Source organism: Zootoca vivipara, chromosome Z1, assembly GCF_965207765.1.
Source record: "Zootoca vivipara chromosome Z1, rZooViv2.hap1.1, whole genome shotgun sequence".
Lineage (NCBI taxonomy): Eukaryota > Metazoa > Chordata > Lepidosauria > Squamata > Lacertidae > Zootoca > Zootoca vivipara.
The window spans coordinates 33,649,451-33,665,640 of record NC_142583.1 but is presented as its reverse complement, the minus strand read 5'-3'; the positions used below and the strand labels follow the sequence as shown (position 1 = coordinate 33,665,640).

At 40.7% G+C, this 16,190-nt stretch overlaps 1 protein-coding gene across 6 annotated transcripts in view; it reads left to right on the top strand.

Annotated features, from left to right (window-relative positions):
- RAPGEF2 (Rap guanine nucleotide exchange factor 2) overlaps positions 1-16,190 on the top strand; it is a 170,239-nt gene that overhangs the window by 120,566 nt on the left and 33,483 nt on the right. For all 6 annotated transcript variants that reach the window (XM_035111548.3, XM_035111549.3, XM_035111547.3 and 3 more), the window contains 4 exons: positions 4,703-4,834; positions 13,877-14,054; positions 14,373-14,509; positions 15,836-15,994. In XM_035111548.3, coding sequence (XP_034967439.2) covers positions 4,703-4,834; positions 13,877-14,054; positions 14,373-14,509; positions 15,836-15,994 — 606 coding nt within the window. The remainder of the gene's footprint in view (positions 1-4,702; positions 4,835-13,876; positions 14,055-14,372; positions 14,510-15,835; positions 15,995-16,190) is intronic.

Sequence of the window (16,190 nt, the reverse complement as noted above, 5' to 3'; positions counted from 1 at the left end):
TTGTAGAGCAGATGTGGAAGGGTATATATGTGAAATTATAGTAACTACTCCATGCTGTCTAAAACTATACAAACATAAAGCATTAATTTGTTACATTCCAATGTAAACTGTCTGTTAGATTTAACACTATGTTGGGCATGCCCTTGTGCATCATGTCTATAAATGAAATCAATATAAATCAGTTCATTATTCTGTAATTAGGTATATTGACTGCTGTCCTGTAAATCACTGAACCATACAACTAATATTTCCTCCAATGTTTCACTTGGTTAGGAAAGAAAATGAATTGCCTTGAAATAAGAAGTGTATAAGACGAATAACTGCAAACCTTGTTTTTAGTCTTGATCTTATTGTTCAACTGGCAGTGTTCAATTATTCCGGAAATTAATAGGGAAGCATTATGTGGTTATTTTGGTCACATGTGCTTAGGCTTCCTTATAGCTGATCTATAGTTAGGACAGAAGTAACTAATGTGGTGTCCTCATATGTTGTTTTTATGAAGTCAGAGAGCTGACATCATGCTGTGGTATCATTGAAGGAAATTCCAAACATACAGTGCAGCAAGGGGAGGAGGTTGCCACTGAAGGAGCTGGAGATCTTTGGATGTTGGTGGAGCTTGAGAGAATATCATGGGGAGGGATGTACTGGAATATTAGAAATGTGAGATATAGGAGGTAAGGCTATGGAACTTGAAGGTAAGGATAGACAGAATGCCAGTGTAGCTATTTGAGGGGAAAACATTTTGGTAGCAAGTGCTGAATGTATGTTGGCATTTCTGTGTGAACAACTTTGAGAGAGGTCGCTGTGTTGGTCTATGGGAGCAGAAAGAAAAAAGAGGCTGCAAAACCAATAAAGATCAGTATGCTTTTTATGACAGTATACTTTTGTGGGCTGCAGTCCAATTGATACATGACTTTGTTGATTTCAGTAATAAGAGATAACCCCCAGCCTTTGTATATCTTTGAATGTGGTAATATTGTTTCCTGAGTAAAGAGGTATTGGATAACACTCCCTCACACCTGGAAGAACAAGAAGATATAATCATATTATTATTACTGTTTGAATTACAGTATTGTTAACCTTGTGCCTAGTGCTGCCTACTGTAGTACATTGTGCAAAGCCTTTGTATTATTACTGTACTTGGTCTGTAATTTTATTTCATTTCCTCTTTCCCTCTCTTTTAAAATCTGCCCTTCCCTCATTTTTGCATTTCTAGTTGTATTCTTGTGAGGATGTAATTTGTTCAAAATAAATTATAGAAGATTTAAAAAAAAACAGATGCATGAAGTGTTAACCATCACTTGTCAGGATTTATAGGGCCACAGTATTGACACTATGTTAAGTGTGAGCCAGCTACAGTATATTGAATTCTGCCATTATAATGATAATTTTTTTGGGGGAAGGGAGACAGTACTGTTAGAAAATAGTTCCATGGATTGATTTGAAACTTGGCAACATAGGAAAGGTAAGCTTGAGGACAGTTCATGCCGATTTGCGGATAGAAAGGATAAGAAACTGTTCTGATTTTGTTAACCACTTGTGATGCTCAAAAGTTGGCAAGATATGTGTGTTTTTCTTCTACAGACTTTGCTGCGGTTGTTTAGGGGGAAATATATCTCTGTACTGTGACTTTGGGGAAATAGTTTGTTCTGTTAGGTCAAGAGGAATGTCTAGTAAGTGTCATTATTACCCATGAGTTGCATAAAATATTTGTAATTTTTGTTTAAAATGCATTTTTATGGCTAATGTTAGGCAACAGGAATTCAGAAGGGTGTCCCTTCACATGCTCATTACAGTACTAAACTGTTTTGAGAAAAGCTTGGGAGTTTAATAGATTGCTGAGTAAGAGTAACAGTACTTTCCTTAAGTAAGATACCCAGTTATTCCTTACAATTTCCTATTGAAATACTGATGAGCTTTAACATTGAGAAATTGCTGCTTTAGAATGGGTCATAATTTGTTTTCCTAAATATTTAATCACAATCACTTTAGAATTGTAACTGACTATTCTACTTTTTGGTGGGTGGGTGTATACACTAAATTCCAAAAACTAAAGTACAGTAACTGTGAACTCTAGTGACAATCACGAATTCACATTTCTGCATCCATAGTCTCCAGGATACTTTTAACAAACACTTCTGTATTCTGTTATTTTTCCCCATTTGCCCCACCCCATAAATGACTATTGGGTAATACTCTTCATCAGTATGCTAGTTTTAATTAGTACAAAATGGTACTTCCTAGATCAGTGTTTTAACAGCACTGTGTAATTCTGCTTTAGTTTTTGGGATCTGGCTTTGATAGCGACAAAAGAACAAAAGAGCAGTCCTGAATACCAGAAAAAAAGAAGAACATTTGTAGAGCAATGGTGGCTATCCTCTTTTGAGGGCAGGGCTAATTCCACCTTGGCCAACTTTATGGGGCCTACAAACCAACTGGAGGTTTGGCCACCCTGCACGCACATACACACTAGAATCATAACTCTACATTGTAGTATTCTCTATATATGGTGATGGTATTCTGTAAACGTTTTGACCCGTGAAGCCTTATTCTCTCTCTCTCTCTCTCTCTCTCTCTCTCTCTCTCTCTCTCTCTGTGTGTGTGTGTGTGTGTGTGTACGCCAAACCATGGCTTTGTGTGAATGAGTATTCAGCCTCCCAGAGAGGAAATTGCAGATAATTTGCTCCTCATCTGGTCCTGCTGCACTGCTGTGAACGTATCAAGTGTGTTCATTTAAACCAGGGCTTGTGGTTTGTTTTCTCCAGACAAGCAACGAGTTATAAACCAAGAACAAACCTTGTTTGCAGCATGAAGCCAAGCCATGAATTAGTTCGCTGCAGTGCAGCAGGGCCAAAGCAAGACCAAAGTGGCCATAATCTCCTCTTGAGGAACCCACATGTTTGCACTTAGCCATGGTTTGTCTTAGGTTTACATATGAGCAGCTCAAAGAGTGGGGTTTTTATGCATTTAGTTTAACATGCAAATATTTAGAGTTGTATCCAACTAAATTATTGTGTATGTGTGGAATGACTTCTGCAAAGACAACATAATTTTCCATTCCTTTTCACTTACCACCTGTTCCCTGCACTACCCCAAAATCTGCTCTAGGGGCATGTTTGAGGGGGCATGGTGAGTAGGAGAAGGGAAGTTCCGTTGTACTAATGGATGTTATTCTGTGTGTGCAATCATTTAGTTAAACAATATAATAAGATTCTTAAGTGAAAAACTAGGCAGGGTAGATTAGGTTTAGAGTTGTGCTAGATTGGATAAGTGTTCTTATTAGGTGATTGATTCAATAGGGAGATGTTGCTCTTTACAACAGAAACAGTAGTTTTATGTAGGTTCTGCATTTCGAAAGTGGAATCTAGTAGTGGGAAAGACAAGGGGAAGACCTAGGTTTGCTTTGGAATGATCTTATTACTGTGCTTAGCTGACAAGTAGTAGCTTCTTCCATAACCTCCCACTGCCAATATCAGCTGAATCGCTTCAGGCTCAGCTGTGGAAATATTCAGACGACTGTGGCTCTTTGGAGCCGTGCTTTTCAGTAGTGTCTTGTAACTTCTTTAAAAACTATAGTTTGGGTAGAGGGCAATCAGATAGAGACTAATCTAGCTGAGCTCCATCTTCTGCTGGTTCATTTCCAATATGGGGACTAGAAACAAAGAAAGTAGCTAGAGCAGATAGCAAAGGCAGGTTTATTATTCCTGTCCCAAGCACTCCCCTATCCACTTTCATTCTAATTGAGTGAGAGGGTCTGGAGTGTGGGAACTTTCTAGAAAAGCAACTGGTAAGGATGTCTAAAGCTTGGGTTCTTATTAAGTATGCATGCATCACAGGGGTCTGTATCTTCTGGTTCCTCTGGAAATTTGTGAACTATGGGAGAAGCATAAAATGAATGGTGACTGTAGTTGACCAACATAGGTTCTGAATGAACAATTAAGGGTTAGAGAGATAAATAATTTTACTATTTATTTGTTACTTTAGATTACTGCTTAGAAAAAAAATAGTACAATCCCCCAAAAGTATTTTATGTTGTCAACAAACCTGTGTTTAAACAACAACAACATAGCAATTGAGAGGTTATGCTATCCATGCTTTGTTTTTTAAAAAACAGACTATAGACATTTCAGAGCTTTCTTTGTTTAACACAATTTCAGTCGCTGACATGTTGCATAATACATAGCTATAGTTTTGCATTTCTGCCTTACAAATTAAATTATATTTTCCTACTACTCAATAGTTTTTAAAAACCGAATCAAACAAGTTTGAAACATATTCCAATATTTATGCATTGCTCCCTCAACCCTACTTGGCACAAGTATTTGTGCATTAACAGGTGTTCACCTCACAAAAGCCAGTGACTACCATCCTAAATATAGTCATGGTAACTCCCACTGATTCCTTTGAGACCGTTCACATGATTCCAGTGGGAATCATGAGTAAATGCTCGCTAAAGGGTTTGTTCTTAGCAAGTCATATTCCATTCTTACATTTACAGCAACAGCCATAGTGATGTTTATGTTTGTCACATATTTACAAAGCATACATTTGAAACACCCTCTCAACCCTTCTGTCCTTAAGGATTTGCTTAATGAATTTTGTATGGTTTTAGTATTGACGAGTACTGTTAATCATTCATATGTTTATGAAGTGAATGCCTAGGTACACAGTTTAATTATGCCTTTTTTGTTTCTGTCTACAGCTTCCTGCAGATTTCACAAAATTGCACCTCACTGACAGTCTCCACCCACAGGTGACCCACGTTTCATCTAGTCATTCAGGATGTAGTATCACTAGCGACTCTGGAAGCAGCAGCCTGTCTGATATCTACCAGGTATGATAGTGAACAATTGCTGGCTGAGAGCTAAGTCAGTATTTTTAAAATGGCAACCAGCAAAATGACTACATGGAGATTGGGAGAATTCGGTTAAATTGTAGAGGTTAGTTTCATAGTCTACAGAATCTTATATCCACGCCCACCCATCTCCTTTCCCTATTCTGTGTTCATGTGTTTTATTTTGTTTTTTAGAAAACAGATTCATTTGCAGTTAGAGCCTTTGGAGGCAAATGCCACTTTATAGCCCTACTGATTGAGATACACACTTTCCTACATGTTTAGGACCTTGTTTACTCTTGGTAATTAGTAATTTGGTAGAAATCTTGATAATATGAAGATAATGATGAAAACATCATGCTTTGTTATTTCAGTGCAGTCATAGCAATTTCACAATGGGTTGCCATCCATTTAAGTGGAAGGCAAACTATCCAGATGTCATAAATAAAACTTGTTTCTTACAAAAGGGTTTTTACTTTTGAACTGTGCAATCAATTTGCGCATGCACGCACATGAAATAGCTAACCTTCTACAAGTGACATCTTACTATTTGTTCTACTTTTTTGTTGGCTGGTTTATTTAACATATCAAGTGCCCTTCAACCAAATAGTTCCCAGTGCAGTTTATAACACAAAATCAGGGCAAGAGCAGACATGAAACAACAACAAAATAAACAAAGAAATGATTAGAAACAGTAGGTAAAAATAATTAAAACTCAGATTAGAAAGTGAAGTAGAACAGGAAGAGCTTAGCCTGGGACTAAACATGTTTCAATGTAAGCACATTACGTTCAGTTTGAGAAGGGTTGTGCTAGTGATCCCAGGTTCAATCCCGGGCATTCCTTATAAGGCTGGGTAAGACTCCTGTATGTAACTCTGGAGAGCCACTGCCAATCAGCCTAGACAGTAGTGAGCTAGATAGACTAATGGTCTGAGCTTCCTATGTTTCTAGTATGTAAGGTAATGGGACATAATTAGTAGATTTAGGGATATGGTTCATAGCACTTTAGGAGTCCAAAACATTGTCATGAAGAACAAAGCTGTCGGTGATGGTGGTGGGGCATTTCTGCAAGTTCATTCTATGATTATGTCTTAAATTGTAAAAGAAATGCCTAAAGGGGGAAAAAAGGTTGAATTCAGAATAAATGTAGGATGTAATTACTAAAGGTTGGGATTGATTGTCTCACAATAAAGCAAATATTGTGAGAAGGTAAGGGTCAGATTATAGACAGGGCCATCTTAAGCCTATCCAGTGCCGTGGTTCAAGGAGCCCTCTGGCCCCCCGCCCCCCGTTCCCATAGTTGTTGGGGCTGGAGGAGCGGGCCGCCCCCCCTCTTTATTGGGGTGCGTGCATGGAATAGAGCGGACCCAGGAGTCCCGGCTCGGCTCCCTGCACCCTCCACCTCCTCTCTGCTCTCTTCTCTGGCCCCTTCCCTCTGGCTTGGCTGCACTGTGTGGTGCAGGAGCCGCCGGGGGTGCGTGCAATGAAAGAGGGGGGAGGAGGGCAGGGAGGGACGGAGGGAGGGAGCACGGGGCCTGCCTCTCCTTCCTCTTCCTCTGTGTGACACCAGGGCCGCCGGCCAGGACCAGCACTCGCCTCTCCATCCCGGCCGGGCTGGAGGGCAGCTCTTCCGGCGGGGAAGAGGCGGAGGCTCTGGGCACGGCACTGCTTTGGCGCAGCAGACAAGGGCGTTGCGTCCAGCCTCCGCCTCTTTCCAAGCACCAGGGAAGCCCTGCCCAGCAACGGCAGGAAAGTGACAGTTGCTGAGGGGATGGAGGGGCAGGGTCCTGAGTGCGGTACCGGCACGTGCGCAGTCGGCGCAAAGACCGACGGGGCGTGCGCAGATCAGATCGCCTCCAAGTTCTTCTCCCCTTTTCTTTGCTTCCCTCAACCTTTTTCTCTGCACGCCCGCCAGCCATATGGTTGATGGGCACAGCTGGCGGGCATGCAGGAGGCCGCGCAGCTCCCCCACTCGCTGGCACGCTCCTCAGCGCCCCTCAGTGCCCAGCGCCCTGGCGCAATGCGCCAGTAAAACCAATGGGAAGTAAAACCAAGGGAGTACCTAGTGTTTTACTTGTTTCTAACAGGTCTGTGGCTTAACCTGTTTCCTTTAGGGACTCCATCTGGATGACCTTATTAAGCATTGAATTACAACAGAATTGAGCAGCCAGGCATTTGCTTAGTCTTGCTCTTCTGATGCAGTGAACCATCCAAAATTACAAACCAAATCAAAAAGCTGAACCAAGAAGAGCATACACAATCTTGAGATATAAAGAAAGCTAACATTGTTCAATACTTTTACATTTGGAGGCTTCTTGCAGAATTAAGTGATCCTGAATACAGTATCTTCATCCCATTAGGATATTGGTCTTGTCGTGTCATCTCAAAGTCCTTTTTCATACTCAGTAGATGTGACAACAGCAAGCTAGAGAGGAGAATAGTGTAGCAATTAAAGTTGGGGGATGATTAGAGCATGAACCAAACTGCTACACAAAAGGCAAAAGGGCTATTTTCATAATGTTGTACAGGGAGAAGCAACTTGACTTGGCAGATTGTATAAAGTGGAAAGGAGGAATTAAAGATAAACTCAAAGCTGATCAGCAAGTGTCTGATCAACAAGTGGGTAGTAATCTTATCAATGGATAAGGAGCATGTGCAAATACAGTAAGGTTCAGTGGGAAATTTCAGCCCTGTATGTATTGAAACAACAATGAAACATAAAACTGGGAAACCAAAAAGCAGTTGGAAATGAAGGATTGGATGTAGAAGGAAAGTTACTGGACAGAGAGGTAGAGTTGGGTGTCATCAGTGTGTACTGAAAGCCACAAAGTCACTAAGGGACAGTATAGTTAGGGAAAATAGCAGAAGGCTGAGAATAACTCCCTGTGGAGGTTCAGCAGAGAAGAACTTTCCCTATGGAAACAGTGATCGAGTAATGATAGGAAGTAAACCAACTAAGAACAGAGCCATAGAAACAGAGTACGTAAAAGGAGCAAAGCAGAAAAAGTAATGAACTGTATTAGAGGCAATAAAGGCACCAATGAGAAGAAGATAGAGACCTTTTGGATTTGGCATTGAGGAGTGATTTGAAGAAGCCAGATTAGAAGGCACTAAGAGAGGAACTGAGAGAAATTTAAGACAGGGAAGTATGTGGCACAGTTCAGAGATTTGAAAGCAAAGGGTAAAGCTCAGATTATTTTTTTAAGAATGTGAAAAAGAGAGGCATGTTTAAACGCAGGAAGGAAAGAGCCAGAGGATGGGGAGAAATTTAGTATGAGGAGGGATATTTGTGATAAAAAGATATGACACCCAGGAGTCAGGATCATCGGGCAGATAATAAAGGACAACGTAATAGTCAACCAAAGAGAAAGCAAAAATTGGTTGAAGTAGGTTTAAGAGGCAAAATAGCTGGAAATGAGAGGAAAGATTTGCATTTTGGATACTGTGTTCATGATTGTGTGATGAACAGAAATTCTCGTTTACATGAGTAAATCAGGACCATGTGTGTGAGGGGGATCTCACCTGCATTACACCTGCATTTTGGTCCAAGCAAAACTTTCCCCTTAGTTTGGTGAGAAACAGTAAACTGGTATGCAGTGTATGCCAGAAACATAATGCAAGGGGGAAGGGTTAACCTTCATCCTACACAATAAGATCCTACTTTTATTGTCCTTTCCTCCTGGCATCAGCTGTTTTAAAAAATGACCACATATCACTAGGCTATGTATTCATCATTATGTGTTGTTTGGCTCAAAGAGATTGACTCGAGGATGTTGGCTAAAGGCTGGGGTATTTAGAGGGGTCATTGGTTAGTTGAGAGAGCGGGGGCAAACAAATCTAGAGTTGGTTGATGAACTGTACTTAACCCCCTGAAGAGCATAAGGGGTGGGGAGACATGGCAGAGAAGTAGGCAATGTTCCCAAGAAAGCCTTACACCACTTCACTGCAGGTGGCAAATGGAGCAAGAAGTAGAAATACAGAAGGCAGAGAGAGTGCATGTCGAAGGAGAGAATGTGTTGCTCAGATTGGATGAACTCCGTGGCACAAGCTGAGCATTTCCAAGTGATGATGAGAACAAGAAAATGCCAAAAGTCGTATTTTGGGGAATGCATCCCAAAGCAAACATAGAAGGAATGAGGGACAGGAGATGGGAACCAGCTGTGTCACGGAGACAATGAATATTAAGTTTGAAATCACAGGAGGAAGGTACAGAAGTTGTCGGAGTCTGAATGGAAAGTTGAGAGCGGGCCAGGAGGCGATACAGGAAAGAAATATAGAGAGATGAGATGCAAAGGAGAACAGTTTTTTGCAGAATGAATTTGGGAGGCAGTGGAATGAGAGGTCAGCAGAAACAGGGACTGGCAGCATTTGGAAGTGCAAAGGCCACCACGACAGTAACCTCCAGTGAGAAGTGTGTGGAAGAAAGTAATTTGAAAGGAAAGGGCAACAACAGTGTCAGGAGGGGACAGTAAAGTATTTGTGAGAACTGGTATATTAGTAGTTGTTTATGACAGGTGATCAATAGAAATTAAAATGCATATTTTGCTTTGTAATGTTTTGTTCTGTGGTGCTGTACTAGAGACTACTTTCTGTTTTCACATTGTTGCAGGTGACTTTGTTTATAGGTTGGGAAATAGATGAGTATGTTGCTTTATTGAATTGAACAAGCACTTAATAAAAACTGTTATGCATCATTTGTTATTTAACATAGTCTAGATGCAGGTGGCACTGCAGTCTAAACCACAGAGCCTAGGGCTTGCCGATTAGAAGGTTGGCGGTTCAAATCCCTGCGGTGGGGTGAGCTCCCATTGCTCGGTCCCGGCTCCTGCCAACCTAGCAGTTTGAAAGCACGTCAAAGTGCATGTAGATAAATAGGTACCGCTGCGACGGGAAGGTAAACAGCGTTTCCGTGCGCTGCTCTGGTTCGCCAGAAGTGGCTTAGCCATGCTGGCCACATGACCCGGAAGCTGTACGCCGGCTCCCTCAGCCAGTAAAGCGAGATGAGCGCTGCAACCCCAGAGTCGTCTGCGACTGGACTTAACGGTCAGGGGTCCCTTTACCTTTAGTAGACACAAATAAATGAACTGGAAAATGAATTGTGGAAGATAAGAGACTTTTGTAGTTCTCAGAAGGTTGATACCTATGTTAAATTCTTTTTCAAAACTGTTACATATTGGCCATATGTATTATACTTACTCTTTTTAAAATGGTAAATTATGTAAATATTAACGTTACTGACTACACTGTGGGTTTTGTTAGTGTGGTTTCTTCCTTTAGTTGTTTGGGCACTTTCTTATGGAGACATTCACAAATCACACCCAGAAGTAATTGTTCACCTTATATTTGATTATGGAGTGAAAATTAGTAGCTGCAAATATTACTTACGGTGTTGTATGCTCAGTTAACTCTTTCCTGTATTTGCTTCATATGAAGTATTAATACTGCAGGTTTAAGAGCAACTGTATGCAATGAAAATATATTCATAGATGTGCTTTTGAGTTGAATAAATCATGAAACTGAATCTTGACATGCTTTCGGCAATAATCTGAGAATATTCCTGTTTAAATATTCATGTTTGTTTCTAAAATTGTATGTCATGTGTTATACATAAAAGACAAATCCATTTAAAACAAGAATTGCTTGCCAATATGAAATCTCCTACAATCATTATTTGTAAGAGGTTATTGAGGTCCCTTTGAATATACTGAAAAATTCTAATACTTTTGCAAGGCAGTTTGATCTCTGCCCTGCAAAACAATAGTATTGTGTAGCATTCAAGCTTTTATTGGAATGTTGTGGTATCCCAAATTTCATGTCCGTAACAAATTCCTGGCCTTTAAGGCTAGAGAGTATCTTCAAAAATACTGACAGTAGCAATTGGATGGATAATATTAGGCAGGCATCCCCGAACTTCGGCCCTCCAGATGTTTTGGACTACAGTTCCCATCATCCCTGACCGCTGGTCCTGTTAGTTAGGGATCATGGGAGTTGTAGGCCAAAACATCTGGAGGGCTGCAGTTTGGGGATGCCTGATATTAGGTAACCAAACATCCAATACCTTCCCCACATTGCCCAAAGGCTGCACAGTCACCATATCTCATGATTTAGACTTCAATTTGGATGTTAAGAGCCATCAGTACACCATGGTGCCTGGCCACACTAATTTAAGGGGCACCTACCTTCTTTGTTTGTTACCTATTGAAAAAATAATAAATGGGTGTTATGGTGCCAGTTATAAAAAAATGTGGTCTTTATGTAGAGGCTGCCATGAACCACTTTTGAATAATTATGCATCCATATGGTGGTCATAACTTTTTATTGGACTTTGATGCATAGCCTGGCCTAATGGCATTATCATCAGCTGTCCATATAACCTAGCTACCCACCCTGTGGAGGTAGCTTTTAATCAATTGATTAAGTATACTCATACAGTGGTACCTCGGGTTACAGACGCTTCAGGTTACAGACTTTGCTAACCCAGAAATAGTACCTCGGGTTAAGAACTTTGCTTCAGGATGAGAACAGAAATTGCGTGGCGGCTGCATGGCGGCAGCAGGAGGCCCCGTTAGCTAAAGTGGTACCTCAGGTTAAGAATGGACCTCCAGAACGAATTAAGTTCTTAACCCGAGGTACCACTGTACACCCAAAAAAAGAAAAAAGAAAAACTTCACCATATTCAGCCAAACTTAACACAAGTGATATTCCAGTTTGACATAATTTCACTGTACATACCTAGATACTCAACAAATTGCTTGCACTTGAATTCTTCCACCCCAGTATTTGACCTGTACAGTTGATTCAGTTTGAAGTTGTGTGTATATTTTGCACTTAGTCCACAAATGCAGCAAAAGCTAATCCTGATGAATTCCTTGGAACAGAGCAGTGGCTGATAATTAAAGCCTAGGCTTAGGAAGAAAAGGCATGTGTAATAACCTGGCGTGCTCTGGTCCATGGGGTCATGAAGAGTTGGACACGACTAAACGACTAAACAACAACAATAATCTGTCACTGGAAATATTATACAATTGACGTAACCTTGTTGCTTCATTTCAATTTTTGAATATTTGCTTTCAGTTAGGGTGCATCTAGACAAGTGTTTCTGTTGCATCCTAGACAGGTGTTTTTGAACTACAGTCTTCAGAGGTTTAAACAGCAGTGCAAGGCTATTTGCAAAAAAAGCTTTCCACTGCAAATACCCTACGATCGGGATTCTGCACTGTGAAGCCCCACACACCTGTCATATTTGGCTCAGCAGGGGTGGGGAGATAAGAATTTGACTCTTTGGCCGGAAAGTTTTCTCACCCTTGTAGCACAGCATCCTGTTTCCCACAGTGGCCAGCCCCAATGCCCATAGAAAGTTCACAAGCAGGGTGTGAGTGCGAAAGCCCGGTTTTCAGAAGCATGCTGTCTCTGATCCTTAAAGATAAAGTCTATGCAAATAGTATAGTGTGTGTTCAATATGGCTAATAGGTTGTCTGCTCAAGAAACATAGAAAGTGACCGTACACTAGGTCAGGTTTATAGACCTTAGATTTTCTGCTAAAATGGCTTTTAACCAGAGATAACACTTGAGGCCCTGGAAACCTGTTGGCTGTTAGAGTAGATGATACTAGATTAGCTGAACAAATCTGGCATGGCCACCATCACTGGGCTGAAATAAAGCACAGTGTATTTTTTTGGGTGGTTAATGGATTAATACCTCTAAATGGACTCTATAAGTGAAAAGGGACTATCAGTTAAGACTAAAAAAGTTTATTGGGGGGGGCAGATAAATTTGTTCCAGTGTGAAAAGTCTTTTCAATACTTGGAATAGCTTGGCTAGAATGTCAAATCTACGATTTTTATGCTAGAGCATTTATCCAGCTGTCCATTGAAAACAACTTTTTAAATTTTTATAAGGATAGAATATCTGTGGAAAGTCTAGCATGTGTATCTCATATAATCTCATATCTCAAATTAACATTTTTTTTTAAAAAAAGACATACTTGACCTTTTCTACTGCTATCTGACCTTTAATATTTTAGCCCTAAGTCTAGTAAACATCAGTTTGGAAAGCAATGGTTTACAGAGCATTCTCAATAGTCTTCATCTCCTTCAAATCATAACAGTTGAAGCTTAGCAGATGCTGTGGCATTAAATCTACTTCTGTGGGAAAAGCAGCTTTATTTCAGATGGCAGGCAAATATGTTTGGGATTTATTAAGTGTTTCATCTTAGAACTGAAACAATAAAATATATTCACCTCTGGGTACCTGTTAATGACCTTAAGCCATGTGTTGGGGGGATTTTCTGATTTCCATATGATCGTCAGACCAGATTACATTTGGGAGATAGTGTTCTTCCTCTCTGGTACACGTATAGTGTCTGGAAGTTAACTCCCATATCTGATAGACTGGCTGTTTGCAATTTTACGATACAAATGTGATCTGCATCTAGATGCTGCAGCATGTTTTTCTATTCATGGTTTCACCCATGTCCTCTTGAAGGATACCCTATTCCATTCCAGCAGCACCCCAATTTTTCTGCCTCAATCAGACATTATTTTGTGGCCGGTGAGCATGCCAAGTCCTCATTGAGCTGTTCCTTTGCATGGAGTAGGGGTAGAGGCTCTTGGGTTTCTGTTATTGAAAATTATCTGTACTTCTGCAAAACATAGAGCTCCCCAAAGCATGCTGAAGCATCCCTTTTGCTTCTTGGTAGCTCTGCTTTGCCTGTGGTGGTGCTCACCTGCTGAGTTCATGACTGAAGTGAGTGATTAATTGATGTCAATGTTCTAGGTTTCATTGTGAACATGTAATACTTTAGATGGGTTTGAAAATGGGACTAAGCAGCACCTACAAATACTGTATTTCAATCTTGCTTTCGATATAAGTATGTTCCAGGTGTGTCTACTTTACCCAAAATACAGTGAATTCCGGTTATATACTTCCCACAGTTAATGGGAAAGTGCTGAGAAAAGATGGACCTTGGCTTGTCCATGGATTAAATATTAAATTTGCTTCATGTACATGTTTTGAGTGGTGTTTTCTCGATAATCATTTCAGGCCACAGAGAGTGAAGCTGGCGATATGGATCTGAGCGGGTTACCAGAGACAGCAGTGGATTCTGAGGATGATGATGATGAAGAGGATATTGAGAGGGCTTCTGATCCTCTTATGAGCAGGGATATTGTTAGAGATTGCCTGGAGAAAGACCCAATAGACAGGACAGATGATGATATTGGTAAGCTACCGTGGAAACCCAGCAGAGAAAGATGTTAGTGGCATTTGCAGTTTCTTTAACATGTATTTTATTTTCCAAAATTTTACTAAATGACGCTTTAACAAAATAAGATTTTTAATATAATAAACAAAAGGAAGTCGTGAAATGCTTGAAACGTAGTATGATTTATGACGTTAAACCTGTAGAATATAATGAAAATACAGTACAAAATACATTGTGGAATAATACTTAGAATCCCATGGCATATTCCTTAAATCTCATTATCAAGTAGTGTCATTGCTTATACATGTTTAACTCAGTGAGTTCATTATTCTTTAGAACAACTCCTGGAATTCATGCATCAGTTACCCGCTTTTGCTAATATGACTATGTCAGTGAGGAGAGAACTCTGTGCTGTGATGGTGTTTGCAGTCGTAGAAAGGGCGGGGACCATAGTTCTAAATGATGGAGAAGAGGTAAGTAGTTGCATAATTCAGTTATTCTTCTTGAGAGATATAAAACGTCTTTTTTATGTTCTTAAAAAAACACACCAACCCCCCCCCCACCGGTGCTTACAGATAACCATTTGCTGAACAGAGTATTGGACTTAGACTTCAGTTCACTGTCACATTTGTAGTAGATCACAAATGGGTGTAATGTAACCTGAATGTTATGCCAGTGAAAAATGGTATTAAATGTATGCAGCTTCCTATGTTCCTGTATTTGCAATCCCTTCCTTACAACCACAAGGCTTCAGTTTGACAGATAACATCAGATGCAAATTAGTTGCAGCAACTGCAGTGATCTATAACTGCCAACTGCCCCACCCTCCGTGTTCTAAAACTGCCAGCTTGGCTTAGAGCATCTTTTGATCAGAGGAGTTGAGGAGAGTCAGGAGTTGAAGCGATAGAGTGCTGTCTAGTTTGGTTGTGCGATATCAGTGTTGGGTGTGTGATATCAGTGTTGAGTGTGCGATATCAGCATTGGGTGTGTGATATCAGCGTTGGGTGTGTGATATCAGCGTTGGGTGTGTGATATCAGCGTTGGGTGTGTGATATCAGCGTTGGGTGTGAGATATCAGCGTTGGGTGTGAGATATCAGCGTTGGGTGTGCGATATCAGCATTGGGTGTGCGATATCAGCGTTGGGTGTGTGATATCAGCGTTGGGTGTGCGATATCAGCGTTGGGTGTGCGATATCAGTGTTGGGTGTGAGATATCAGCGTTGGGTGTGCGATATCAGCGTTGGGTGTGAGATATCAGCGTTGGGTGTGCGATATCAGCATTGGGTGTGCGATATCAGCAAGTGTTGTAGGCATGGGGAAAGTGTGCTCGAAGTGTACCTGTCTGCATGCAGATCCTGAAGAGAGAACAGAGCAAGCAAGTGTAAGAGAGAGCTTGAGAGATCAGGAGCCATGTGTCACGCAGCCCTCGGATGGTTTGGCAAGCTCAAATGTGACCCATGGGTCCGAAAAGGTTAGCTGTTCTGTTCCATACTGATTATAGCAGAAGCAAAGACAACGTTTAATCTTCTTTGCCTTAAAAGTAGCTGATAAATAAGGCAGCATAATCAGTAGATATGTCTGCATCTCCTTTAACCTCTGTACATGTTTAAAGTTTATGTTGGCAAAACTGCAGGATCTTGAAGTGGCTTTTTATTACGTATATGTGTATACAGTGTATGATCACTTTCCCCCTTTTTTCATTTCCTTTTTGCAAGTATTTATTGAAAAACAAATTCACACAATGATATCTAAAAAGGTGAAATGGTTTGTATGTCTCATACTCTATGTTTCATTTTTAGCTGGACTCCTGGTCTGTTATTTTGAATGGTTCGGTGGAAGTAACCCATCCCGAAGGAAGATCAGAAATATTATGCATGGGAAACAGTTTTGGTGTTTCCCCTACCATGGACAAAGAATACATGAAAGGAGTAATGAGAACCAAAGTAGATGATTGCCAGGTAGAAAATAAAATCTGAATTACCTGTTAGAATAGAATGCAAATATATGACAGGCTCAGATGTAATGCTGAATTATTATTGGTGTGCTTTCCTCTCTTCTCCAGCACAGCTGTCTGGAAGACATCAGGATATGTTACTCTATCACAAAGCTGGCCAGTGGGTTGGATCCAGAATTCCCCTACCCTCCACAGGCCAC